This window comes from Strongylocentrotus purpuratus, unplaced genomic scaffold, assembly GCF_000002235.5.
Source record: "Strongylocentrotus purpuratus isolate Spur 01 unplaced genomic scaffold, Spur_5.0 spur5_scaffold_18, whole genome shotgun sequence".
In the NCBI taxonomy this organism is placed as follows: domain Eukaryota; kingdom Metazoa; phylum Echinodermata; class Echinoidea; order Camarodonta; family Strongylocentrotidae; genus Strongylocentrotus; species Strongylocentrotus purpuratus.
In genome coordinates this window covers 16,972,674-16,985,391 of record NW_022145603.1, presented here as the reverse complement: position 1 = coordinate 16,985,391, position 12,718 = coordinate 16,972,674, and the positions used below count along the sequence as shown (strand labels likewise).

Genomic DNA, 12,718 nt, shown 5'->3' with positions numbered 1-12,718 from the left:
ATGTACACGCCACAAGCATTTAAAGCCCCACTGCACTAGTTTGGCCAGGAGGGATTAGACCTCCCTGCATGGTCACCGACAAGTGGTTATCTCATCAAAGCAGCTCTCAATTAACATAAGAAAAAGAGGATCATGGGGGACCAACGGTCACCGATTAGGCATTGTTTGCTATATAGAGGGAGCAAGTAGCTATAAGTAGTGCAGTGGGGCTTTAATAGCAATGTATCAATTGATGCTCATATCATGTAATGTATTCATATACTATCCCATCATGCAACTCACAGCGAGGAGGTAGCCATCATTTTGTGCCAGAGAGGGTAAGCGCGTCTCATTTCACTGCATGCATGCTTTCTTGCTTGCTTTAACTCTTTGTCTGTAACTGATTGAAATCCTGGACAATCTGGATTGCCACATTGTTTTGAAGTGGAGGTGTCATGGTTTAGTGGTTCATTCACTTGACTCTCGCTCCTAGGGTTGAGGGTTCGAATCCCAACACGTCACTAACATCCTTTGGCAAGACATTGATCCACATTTGCCACTCTCCACCCAGGTGTAAATAGGTACCTGGCAATACCTGGGGTAATAATACTTGCAGGGCCCTCAGGAAGAAGAGCATTGATGCTGAGGAGGCTTCCCTGGGTAATAAAAATGATTACCTAGTAATAAAGGACAGTGTATAGTGTACATACTCATTGTGCATGTGAAAAAAACTTAACTATGGCAGTTCACAGTTTGTTCAAATAATCAACCAGTGCAGGGAAAGAGTTAATATGTGCTTGATGTAATACTTGCCTGATCTAACACTTGCTGTAATACTTCCTATTATACGTGCTTGATGTAATACTTCCTGTAATACTTGATCTAATATTTGCTTGATGTAGTACTTGCCATTCTTGCTTGGGTCTTGATATAATACTTGCTGTAATAATTCATGTAATACTTGCTTGATCTAATATTTGCTGTAATACTTGTTTGATCTAATGCTTCCTGTAATATGTGCTTGATGTAATACTTGCTGTAATACTTGCTTGATGTAATACTTCCTGTAATACGTGCTTGATCTAATACTTCCTGTATTACGTGCTTGATCTAATACTTCCTGTATTACGTGCTTGATGTAATACTTCCTGTAATACCTGCTTGATGTAATACTTCCTGTATTACGTGCTTGATGTAATACTTCCTGTAATACCTGCTTGATGTAATACTTCCTGTAATACTTGCTTGATGTAATACTTCCTGTAATACTTGCTTGATCTAATACTTCCTGTTATACATGCTTGGTGTAATACTGCCTGTAATACTTGCTTGATGTAATACTTGCTTGATGTAACACTTCCTGTAATACTTGCTTGATGTAATACTTCCTGTAATACTTGCTTGATGTAATACTTCCTGTAATACTTGCTTGATGTAACACTTCCTGTAATACGTGCTTGATCTAACACTTCCTGTAATACGTGCTTCATACCTTACTATAACACAAAAAAAAATCATCTAAATCTTCCACAATTGTTCAAATAACGGTCATATAAATTGATTGAAAAGTCATTATCTCTCTGACCTGTTCGTGGCAATTTTCTTATCTTTTTTTGGATTATTTTTCCTAAAAACAAAGACAATAGTAACAATTTCTCACAGGTTTCATGGCAAACCACTGCACAATACAAGTGCATACCGACTGTAGGCCGGGTTGCATGCACGTGCCTGCGTGAAGTTAGCGACCGTTATGATCATCATCAATTCTTAATGTGAATTACTTGATTACATGATTTTAATGAGGAGCTAACTTCACTCAACCGCGCATGCATCCCGGCCTACTGTGGGTCTAATGTTCATCATGTTCAATTTGCAAAAGTATCATGTTATGCAAGAGTTTCTTGGTTTTGAGACAGTAGGATACATTTGTATTGTCTTGTATATATGCTGCTTAGGCATTTCATGTTCTGTCTTTTCATTGTACCGGTATTTCCTTTTCTGTGTAAGATTGTCATTTTTTCTTCGTCCATGAGCCCTTCTTACTGTTGTTTTTAGTAGGAATATATTGTCATATATTTGTAAAAGTATATAAATGTTTATAGACCCTGCGCATCAATTGAGGCTATGTTGTTATTAGCCGCTTCTCATTTATGTTTTGCCTAACACAAGAACAATTTGATTACATAGCGAGTTTTCATGGGGACACCACTCCGGTGTTTACCAATAAAATTGTCAATCACCAGGACTAGTCTTCCTTTTTTATGACCAACAGGCCTTGTGTAATGCTTTGCATTTTTCTACCCATATGGTAGTCATTATCTTACTTCCCCCCCCCCACCCAAAGATTCTTGGAGAGACTAGGGTGTATTTATTGATGGACTATGGGTTTGCTGTGTGCAGATTAATAATGGTATTTCCACCGAGTCTGGTGTCAGCAAATTATGACATAGAAACTGACGACCCGCTAACAGAACAGCTAGAATTATTAACCCATTGTCTATACAAAAAACTAGGTGATTCCTTCATAAGTATACATAAATTACTTCAAGGGATAGCCGAGTTCTGTTGCAGAGGGCGCTACACAAAATGATTTTTTTTGTGAGATAATGAAAAACCTAGTGTCAAATTTGAAAGAACATACAATTTAAATGACAAAATCATCTTTGTTTGATTCAAATCAGTTTAGAGACGGCTGAAGTATCCATAAATATAACCATTTATAATACTTGTGTACCACCACAAATATTAGATAATTTGAAAAAACAAAATAGCGCCTTTTACGTCGTATTTCAGCCAATGCTGATGTTGGCTTTTTTGTTGGCATTTTTAAAATGTGTTGGTTATATTACGCACAACCAGCCGGCCCATGTATTGTTATTTTTAATTAAATAATTTATTAACGGTCATCATATTTTTTTGAAGCAGTACTCAACTATCCCTTTCAGTAGTCATTGGGTTGAAATCAATATGGACAATTATAGGGGCAAAGATAGCAAAAGTCTGTACTTATCCCCACTATTAAAGGGATCCGGTAACTTTGTCTTAGATTCTGGATTTAGCTCATGATGCAATGATAATTATAAACCTTTAGGTCAGTCAGGAACCCCATGACTTTTACAAGCCGATCGCCTGTCTGATTATCAAGATATTTATGATTGAAATTTCAAATTTTGAAAACCGTTCGCCTGACGGTTTTCATAACACTACAGTCTATTGGGGAAAACGTGTATGGTAAAACCGGTCACTCAAAGATTTTTACTTTTTTGAGGCACTTCTTGATCATTTTGAAGCCCAATTTTTTTAGGGCTGCAATTTTACACGATGTCACAGACACTGACAACACGTAGGACCGTGTATCTCAGATTTAACATTGTTAAACGATCCCTTTAAGACCATGAAGTGCAACTTCTTTCATCATTAATAGTGATCTGTCAGTTGATGACAGGTTCAGTGCCCCAACCAAAATTTTATATCAAGTGTCTCTCCAAGTTCCTCTGTTTTGAGCCATCCGTTTCAGCATTTCATATCCTGTTGCTCCACATTCTTCTTTCCATGAAAACAACTTCTTTATTACTTTCTTATTTCTGAATTCTTTTCCAGATCTCCTTAGGAAGTAGTTCGTCCAATCTTCCTGCCACAGCACCACAGCTGGCTCCATTACCAGACGTGGATGATCTTAAGAAAAGACTGGAGAAGATCAAGAACTCCTGCAAGTAAAATCATTTCTATGAAGAGCTTCTAGCTGAACCCTGTAGACTTGAGACTGTCTAGAACTCCTGCAAGTAAAATCATTTTCATGAAGAGCTTCTAGCTGAACCCTGTAGACTTGAGACTGTCTAGAACTCCTGCAAGTAAAATCATTTTCATGAAGAGCTTCTAGCTGAACCCTGTCAACTTGAGAACGTCAAGAACTCCTGCAAGTAAAATCATTTTCATGAAGAGCTTCTAGCTGAACCCTGTCGACTTGAGAACGTCAAGAACTCCTGCAAGTAAAATCACATCTATGAACAGCTTCTGAATTTTGTACACTTGAGAGCGTCAAGAATTCCTTCAAGTAAAAGCACATAAGAACAGCCCTACAATGTATTTATTTCTTATACCTTCCTCACATGTCCAAACTGACGGATGCTTGGTCATGCGAGGGGTAATGTTTGTTTGGGCCGTTGTTGGTCTCCTAACTGGAACTGGAGTATGAAGATTTGTTTAAAGAATTGAACAATTGCAAGAAATTTTGCAAGTACAGTCAAACCTGTATATAGCGACCGCCCAAGGGAAACACAAAAAGTGGTCTTTGTAGACAGGTGGCCTTTGTAGACAGGTTCCTTTAGTACATGTTTCAATGAGAAACCATTTTCAAGGGAAACAAAAAATGTGCTTGTTGTAGACAGGTGGTCACTAAAGCAGGTTTGACTGTAGTTGGCAGTAAACCAGTATCAAGTAATTCATGATGTGCATGTCTTGAGAGGATTGTTGGTGCAATTATTGCAAGCCTGGTGTAATGGCACACGCACGGAGTACAGTAAGCATAGCCGATCAGTGTAATGCTTGACTCAGTCTGCTCATCGAATATCCTTTGCCATTTGAAAAGGTTAAAGTTACTCAAGCGTGGGTTGTAGAGGGCAGCACACGTACGCATGCACAGGAGCGTAATACCCATTTGCTCAGTGTTATGTAGTGATCGCCAAGTTGCCTACTTCACGAACGACTATATACCCACGCTTGAGCAACTTTATAGGTCGGTCCCAGACGTAAATAATCATATCTGATTGATAAACATCTGTAAAAACCAAATTACACACATACATCCAAAACCTATTTCAGTCTTTCCATCTTTCTTTTATTTGAACCCTGAGCTTCCTTTTCATTTTCTTTCTTTCTGTACAGCTTATTATCTTGTTTATGCCTTCAAAGATGAGATTGCTTTCATCTTTCTGTTTGTTTTTTCCTTATCCCACCCACAGATACTGAATATGTCTTGCATTTGAATTTATTTATCAAAACACACTTCAAAGCGATCTGTTGAAAATATTTGTTGTATATAGGAGGTAATTGATAATGAACTGCTTTCTTGACTTGCCGTATAAATGATGTGTATACAAATGTACATTTTACAACATTTGTACAAATGTACATTTTACAAAGTATAAATGAGCAGACCATAAGAATATCAGCATTCTAATGTACAAAATTCTAGACATGTATATTGTAAATATATGCGATGCACAGGAATTGGGTTTAGCTGCACAATACAAGTTTGTATCTTGCTTTTCTTGTTGACCAGTAATATTACTCCACTTGTGTGTAGCCTGTGACGGATTGGCCTTGTGTACAAAATGCATATGTAGTAACAGTTAATCTGAATTGTTCGCAAAGTGATGATAACAATTAATGTTGGTGCCAGTATGTATTCACTTGCTCATCATTATCAAATTACAGCACCCTATGAAATTGATCACAAATGTTTCATTGAAAAATGTTAAAATCTTTGCAGAATGTTGAAAAATGTGAAGGAGAGGAGTGGATTACTTTACATAACAGCTCCATTGTGAATACACAAACAAAAACGGCCCCCTTCAAGTATTCTTCCAAGAGCTTTATCTTCTAGGTTGTGTGTTATGCTAGTAATAGTATTGTCAAATGAACCAGCAATGCTAATCTTGATTTTCAGTAAATTTGTGCAATATGGCCCAGGGTCTGTAACATGACAAATCTTTCATTTCTTGATCTAAAATTGTTCTAATATTTCCCTCAAATTGATTGAGCTTAGCGTATGGATGTATTATGCTCCTGGCCTATACATCAGTTTAAGATAATACGATGTACTTTGAATTTAAAGGACAACCTACCCCACCATCTGGGCCCTGTTTCACAAAACTTATTATCAGCAACAAGTTTCAATAACTGTTATAAGCTACTGAAATTGTGGCATTTGATTGGCTGAGAGCAACTTTGTCATAGACATTGAGCAGTTGCTATTGATAACAAATGTTATGGAACAGGGCCCTGTTTAGATACAGAAGGTCTGTGTAAAAGTATTTGAGTTTATGCAGCCATTGCTCTCAACAAACAAACAACATAGATATGTTTTCCTCACTTATTTTTTTCTTGGCCACTCTGCTATATTTCATGATACTCTTGTAATTTGAGTTTATTTTGACTATGCAAACCAAGATTGGACAACTTTGTAGCTTTGCAATTCTTCAAGATATAGGTGTCTAATTCGATCTGAGCTAAACTGCGGCCCATTTGATAGTCTTTGAGAGAGAGAATAAGATGTATTTAATGAACTTGATTTATTGTATAATCTGTTACATTCATGTACACGATAATTGAAACGAATAGACATGCTTGTGCAGTACATCTAATATATCCTCATATGTCGAATTAAAAACCTGAAATGTTTTCAGGCTAAATGAAAACTGGAAACCATGTTTTTAAAAAACTGAAGGTTTACAAATGTTGAAATGTATTGATTTTATAATATATTCTGGAGATGTTCACAGTTATGACATTGTAGCTAAAGTATTGTGGTGTGAAATGATTGTATAATAGAAAAGTAAATCCTATTGTCTTTTTGTTGTTGCAAGTTTTCTACATTGTATGTACATAAGCACCTCCGTCTATCTATACAAGTGCGCTATCCATTGTTTATTACATGTGTGTGTCATGTAGAGCAAGGTACGGTATGAGAGCATATATCTGTGCTGCAAATACTACGATGAATATATGTATCAAGACACTGGCAGTTTGGGGGAATTCCCATTTTGTAGAGCAAGAAACGGTATGAGAGCATATAACTGTCCTGCAAATACTACAATGAATATATGTATCAAGACACTGGCAGTTAGGAGAGTTTGGGCGAATTACCATTTTGTGATTATAAAGTGTGAAGATCTTTTTTCACCCAGTGAAACAATGCATTCATGCCTGTACATATAATCCTGGATGCATGTTTAGTATCGGTTAGTGGGGCACTGTAAAATGCAGTTCTAAATGTTTAGTAGACGTAATATATATAGCCATGTACAGGCTTTATTCATGTTAACCTGTTGCCTACTAAAACCTGGTCATTCCTGTATAAAGCTTTCAATGAATCAGAGAATTCGGTAGTCAACCGGTTAATACACCCTTGTATACTATCCTGATCAGTGTTGGTATGAATGCTACCTACATACGCATTCAAGATTATACTTAGCTGTAAATATAATATGCATGCTAGTTTGTGTGTGAGAGAGATGTCAACTTGATAGTAATAATCAGAATTCTTTTCTAATTTTTTTTTTTTTACATTGTGCTGATGCTTTGATTTCAAATTCACTATCTTTTCAAGATCTATATATATATCGCTATTTTTGTAACTTTATTTTTGTTGCCTTTTCAAAATGGACAGCATGCTGCGTAAGAATGCCAAGAGTCAAGCCTGTTCAATAGCATTTGGTAAATCCTGTCTCTTGCAAGTATATATCTTTAACTCTTTTCTTTTAAATTTATGAGATGACTTACATGCACAGCTGGTTTCATTGCGTGTTTCAGGATCACATAGAGCCGTTTGACAACTCTTGGTTGAGAAAACTTGAAACCAAACAAAGTTTGAAAGCTATAGTCCCATGTGCATGATTAAATCACTTTTTGATTCAACCAATCAAAACCATCGTTTCAGATGCCAGTTGATTGTGAGAGGTTAACCCTGATTGGTCCCGATTGGTTTGTACTCGTAAACTTAGTCCATGTTTAAGTGGGTAGATGAAGTCTACTGATTTATAGAGTACCAAATACTGACATCTATTGAAAATATCCATCATTCTGTTAATGTAGTAAAGGATCGTTTGTGTGGAAATTGGATAGATTGGAAGCTAATCTCAAGATTCTATGCCCCTGTATTACATCTATACGTCCTTCTCATTCATTAAGTTTACTGCTGAATTAAACCTTATATCCCAATTTCTAGTGATTTTCCAACAAGCCCAAACATAGTAGTTTATGTTGACTTATTAACCAAGTATGACAGGTCTTCTATGTAAGAATCAAGGAATCTGAGTAGAACAATGACATGAGATATTGTACATACAGATTTGAAGATTATGTTGAACAACATTGTGTTTTCCTGCTGCCAAGTTGTGCGGTGATATTTTCTTGAAGGCATCGATGTGTAGTGTGCGTATGGATGAGTACATGTACTTGTACAATAAAAATGGTAATACACCAGTCTTTGTTTTTTCTTGTTATCATTTGCCCCGTCTGTACCGGCTTACTTTGAATCTTTGGGGGTTTCACAAAGTGTCGGGTAAATCGGACCAGAACATTTGTAGATGTGAGGGGTATATTTTACAAAACATCGCCCTGACATTGCGTGAAACCAGGAAACTGATAGCTTTAAAAATAAAGTTGAGTTCTGGTCATGCGATTGCATTGTGAAAGAAACAAGGTTGATCATCTAGCATATAAGTATTGGTGTGTACTGCAAGGTTCTGAAAACGTCAAAATGATAAGAAATTTGGCCCAGTCTTGGTAAATTTAAAAGCACTGTACACAGAAATTTGTATATGGGACTACACGAACATGTGGCTTACAAATCCGTCCTGATTTTTATGCTGCCATATTTAGAATATTAAGGTATTTGAAGAGCCATGCTTTACAGGGAACATTTGTTATTATGTTCTTCCGCACTTGCATAATAACAATGATAACGCTCACAAATAATTTTCTCGCCTAGCTCTTCCAAGAACTCAACCTTCTCTCCGAGGGATTTGGTAAGGGGTAATTAGGAGTACATAGCACATCGACTAGGTTTCGAATCCTGGACCTCCCGGTTACGAGACCACTGAGCCTCCCGTTAAACATGATCTATGGGTGGAAAGAGAAATGGAAAATGAAAGGAAAGATTCAGTGAGGGGAAATGATCAGCAAGATTAGCTTGACGAGGAAAGGAAAGTTTGTAATAAAAAAAGTATATAATTTTACCAAACACATCCCTCATCATAACATGTACTTGAAGCTTCTACCAACCTTATAATTTAGTAGGCAAGCTTTCGTCTACTCCTGTGGACTTTCTCAAGTCAAGAGATCATTTAGTTTCTTGATGTCTGATGTCTGCTGCCTTGAGATCACCGGAGCGAAAATAGGTGACAGTGGACAGCCAGTCGAAGGAAACTCTGAATAATCACTTTAATAATAATAATAATTAACCGTTCTTGTATAGCGCATAACACATAGCATTAAAACATGCTTGAGAAAGTTCACAGGAGTTGGCGAAAGCTTGCCTTCTAAATTTTTAAGGTTGGTAGAAGCATAAACTACATGTTATAATTACCCCAACCAATTAAAGTTTTCTGTAACATCCTTCATAACACTTTGATAAAAAACAACGATAAAGATTGTATAGTAATTTATTCCAACCACGTAATACACATATTTTCATTGTATCAACATGATAAAAAACTACAGTACATGTACATAAATGAAAGACATCTTTCTCTTGGCGAGATTGGAATAGTAGACCATAAACCCTTGCAGTTGAGTGTTCTAACCTCTTCACCATGACACCTCTGCCTTGCAATTAGTACTGCAGTGATTAATAACTGCTCTGGGCCAGTATTCAATTCAATAGTTATGCCAGATATATTATTATTTTACTCTCGGCTTAAATAAAACTTCATATTCAACTTGCTTTTCGGCTGAAGATCTTAGCTATTTTTTTTACATTAAAGTTTAAGACAGCTCCCATACAAAATTAATGACGTGCATGGATTTGCACTGTGAAAATCTCAAAACTTGTAAAGTGGCCTAAATCAATTTTGAAAAGCTTCCAAAACATTTATTATATTGTCATCTGTTCCATGTTCACATTTATATATATTACTATTTTAAGATACTCACGATTGTTTGGTTTCTGAAATACTTTAATATAGTTTTACATAAAACTTTAACATTTTCAATAAATCCAATTCATCACTTTCCTTAAGAGGCCATAAATTATATATTTGATACATTGACAACATATTTAATCTTCTTGAACTGAAATTCATAGTACATAGTATGTACTGTCATTTTCAATTGATTTTAACGTTAACGCAAATAGATGGCTTTTCTCATTCACATCATTTTCTGTTGCAATGATTATCAGTAAGTATTTTACCTTAAAGGTACTATGTCCCATTTGCAGGCCAAAAAAATGATTAAAAAGGTTAAATTCAAAATTCCAACGGCATTTGAAAGACAATACTAATTTAGAACTTCCCTCAAAACGAGAGCGCTTGAAATAGGCTTTTAGTGGGAAAAAACAAACATAAGTTGTTGAACCGATTTAATAGATTGCAATCACCTAATTAATAGTCTGATTTATATACCGTTTTACTGAATGGTTGTACGTTATGTGCTGCACAAAGATTCAATCAGTTTAATTTTGGCTATTACAAGTAGTGGGTTATTGATGAAGACAAATGCTCATGTACCTGTTACAGCTCATTTTATGTATGTTATTACCAAAGACAAAAAAGACGTCAGTCAGTCAGTCACTCAATATTGTCTGACAGTGAAGTCTAGAAGGTATACAGGTTTCCTTGCATAACTTGAATACTAGGACACTGCTAACGTTTAAATTTCACAAATAGAACAAACATGAGATATTCATAATTCCTGCACTTGAAAGTTCTACAGAATTTGATGTTGGCTGCAAAAGGGAAATAGTATCTTTAAAGCCGGCTTGCTAAAGTAAAATGCTCACATGTGATCTGAAATTTAAGTTAAGAAATACTTAGCTTGGTAAATGCTAAGTAAAATACTGACTAAATCCACTACAATTTAATACAGCTTTAATTAAGGTCATAATTACATAATGTACACATTTATATCATTATTTTAGGATATTCATGATTGTTTGGTTTCTGATGTACTTTGGTGTCCTTCATACATAAAACTTTAACATTTTCAATAAATCCAATTCATCACTTTCCTGAAGAGGCCATTGATTATATATTTGATATATTGACAACATATTTAATCTTCTTGGTCTTGGACTGAACTTCATAGCACAAAGCATGTACCGTCATTTTCAATTGATTTTACGGAACACGTTGAGGCATGTAGATGGCTTTTCACATTCACGTACATCATTTTATGTTGCAATGATTATGACTGAGCACCAATGTTTCTTTCAAAGTGTCATCAAAATATTTTACCAAGCTGGGTTGATGAACAGAATGTGGGTCAGGCAATATGCATGTCTTGGTCTTTAAATCCATTTATAAGGTCAATTTTGTTACATGCTGCAGATCTTGTTTCAATCCACAGGGTAATCTTGAATTATCTGTAATAGCCTGCTGCCTTCTTGTCTTGTGATATCTAAAATATAATTCCTCACTTGTCCATTGCACCATTTCACATGCTTAAGGTGCGTATTAAGGTAGTGTCTCAAACAGTACAAGAGAACTCAGAGGTATAATTTCTTCAAAGATTCAGTAAATGTAAGAAAAGAAAGTCATGATGATTAAAGACAGTAAACAGGTAGTTTCCTGAGAAAAAAAGTAGCATCCCGGGTAAACGTTGTCCATTTTGAATCACTCAATGACAATTAAGGCTTACCTTAAATGAGGGATGCAAAAGAAGCCAAGACTGTGTCTAGCCTGAAGAGGTCGATGGGCAATTAAAAAAAAACCTATTAAGCAGAGGGCCCAAGTCAGGAAAGAGGGGTTTGCTTGCCACTAATTCACAAACTATGCACACCTTCTATATTCTATATTTTTCCAAATTTTACAGGAATTAGGAATGCTAGATGACATCACAATTTTAAGTTTGAAATTTGAAATTTTTTATTTTTATGTGTCAAAATTGGGGAGGTGTCTTTTTTCGTATCCTTCCAAAAAAAATTCAAAGCAGAGGCATATATTTCTTTATGGTGAAGAGCTGATTTTCACAAAGACTACATTTTTGCCCATATGTGTATACTGTATGCATGTAATTATGTGTATTGGTGTATTGGTATTGAAAACGCATTTGGTGTGTTTAAATCAAATTTTAACAATAAATTTTTAAGTAAAACCTCAAATAATCATGGATTTGGTGTCATATGATAGATGATCAAAATACCTTTAAGTTGATATCAATTTCATGGAGTTATGGTAATGTGTTAAATACAAATTTTGAGCCAAAAATGTTTTTTATATTTTTTGATATCCCCCCTAGTAATTGGACATATAGTTATTTATTTTTTATATTTTTGATTCCGTTTTATTTAAACATGGTAGCCCCGTCAGTAATCAAAGTACTGTTTTCCAGGGGGCCCTGTGAACAAATACATCATAACAATATGAAGATAAAAACTACTTGAAAAATATAAACAATATGAACATCATCAAAAAACATCAATACATAGTACATATAATAGAAATAAGTAAAGAATATGAGTGAATAATGAACAAAGCCGTAGCAAGAATGATAATTTTCAATGAGCATGCAATTACAAATCAATTAAAATTACAAATTGTGTATACATTGATGTACTATAGTTATTTATTGTAGTGTTTTGGTCATAGGCGTATCTTCTCTGTCACCGAACATATGCACAGTATAATGTGTTCATGAGTGTTTGTGTGCGTGTTAACCAACAATTTTCCCACTTGGCTTACTTTTTATTGATGTTAATTACAGTGTTTGGTTAAATCTCCCAATTCAGCTGCTCTCAGAACTTCATGTAAGTCAGCCACACTATGGGTTGATTTATCCATCCAAATCGCAATGCACT

At 35.5% G+C, this 12,718-nt stretch overlaps 1 protein-coding gene across 4 annotated transcripts in view; it reads left to right on the top strand.

Moving 5' to 3' along the window:
• The window catches only part of LOC585583 (cytoskeleton-associated protein 5), a 70,448-nt gene extending 62,264 nt beyond the window's left edge, over positions 1-8,184 (top strand). For 3 of the 4 annotated variants that reach the window (XM_030989307.1, XM_030989305.1, XM_030989304.1), the window contains 2 exons: positions 285-317; positions 3,580-8,184. In XM_030989307.1, coding sequence (XP_030845167.1) covers positions 285-317; positions 3,580-3,696 — 150 coding nt within the window. In that variant the 3' untranslated portion in view covers positions 3,697-8,184. The remainder of the gene's footprint in view (positions 1-284; positions 318-3,579) is intronic. The other variant, XM_030989306.1, reaches the window with a different exon arrangement.
• The last annotated feature ends 4,534 nt before the right edge of the window (positions 8,185-12,718 follow it).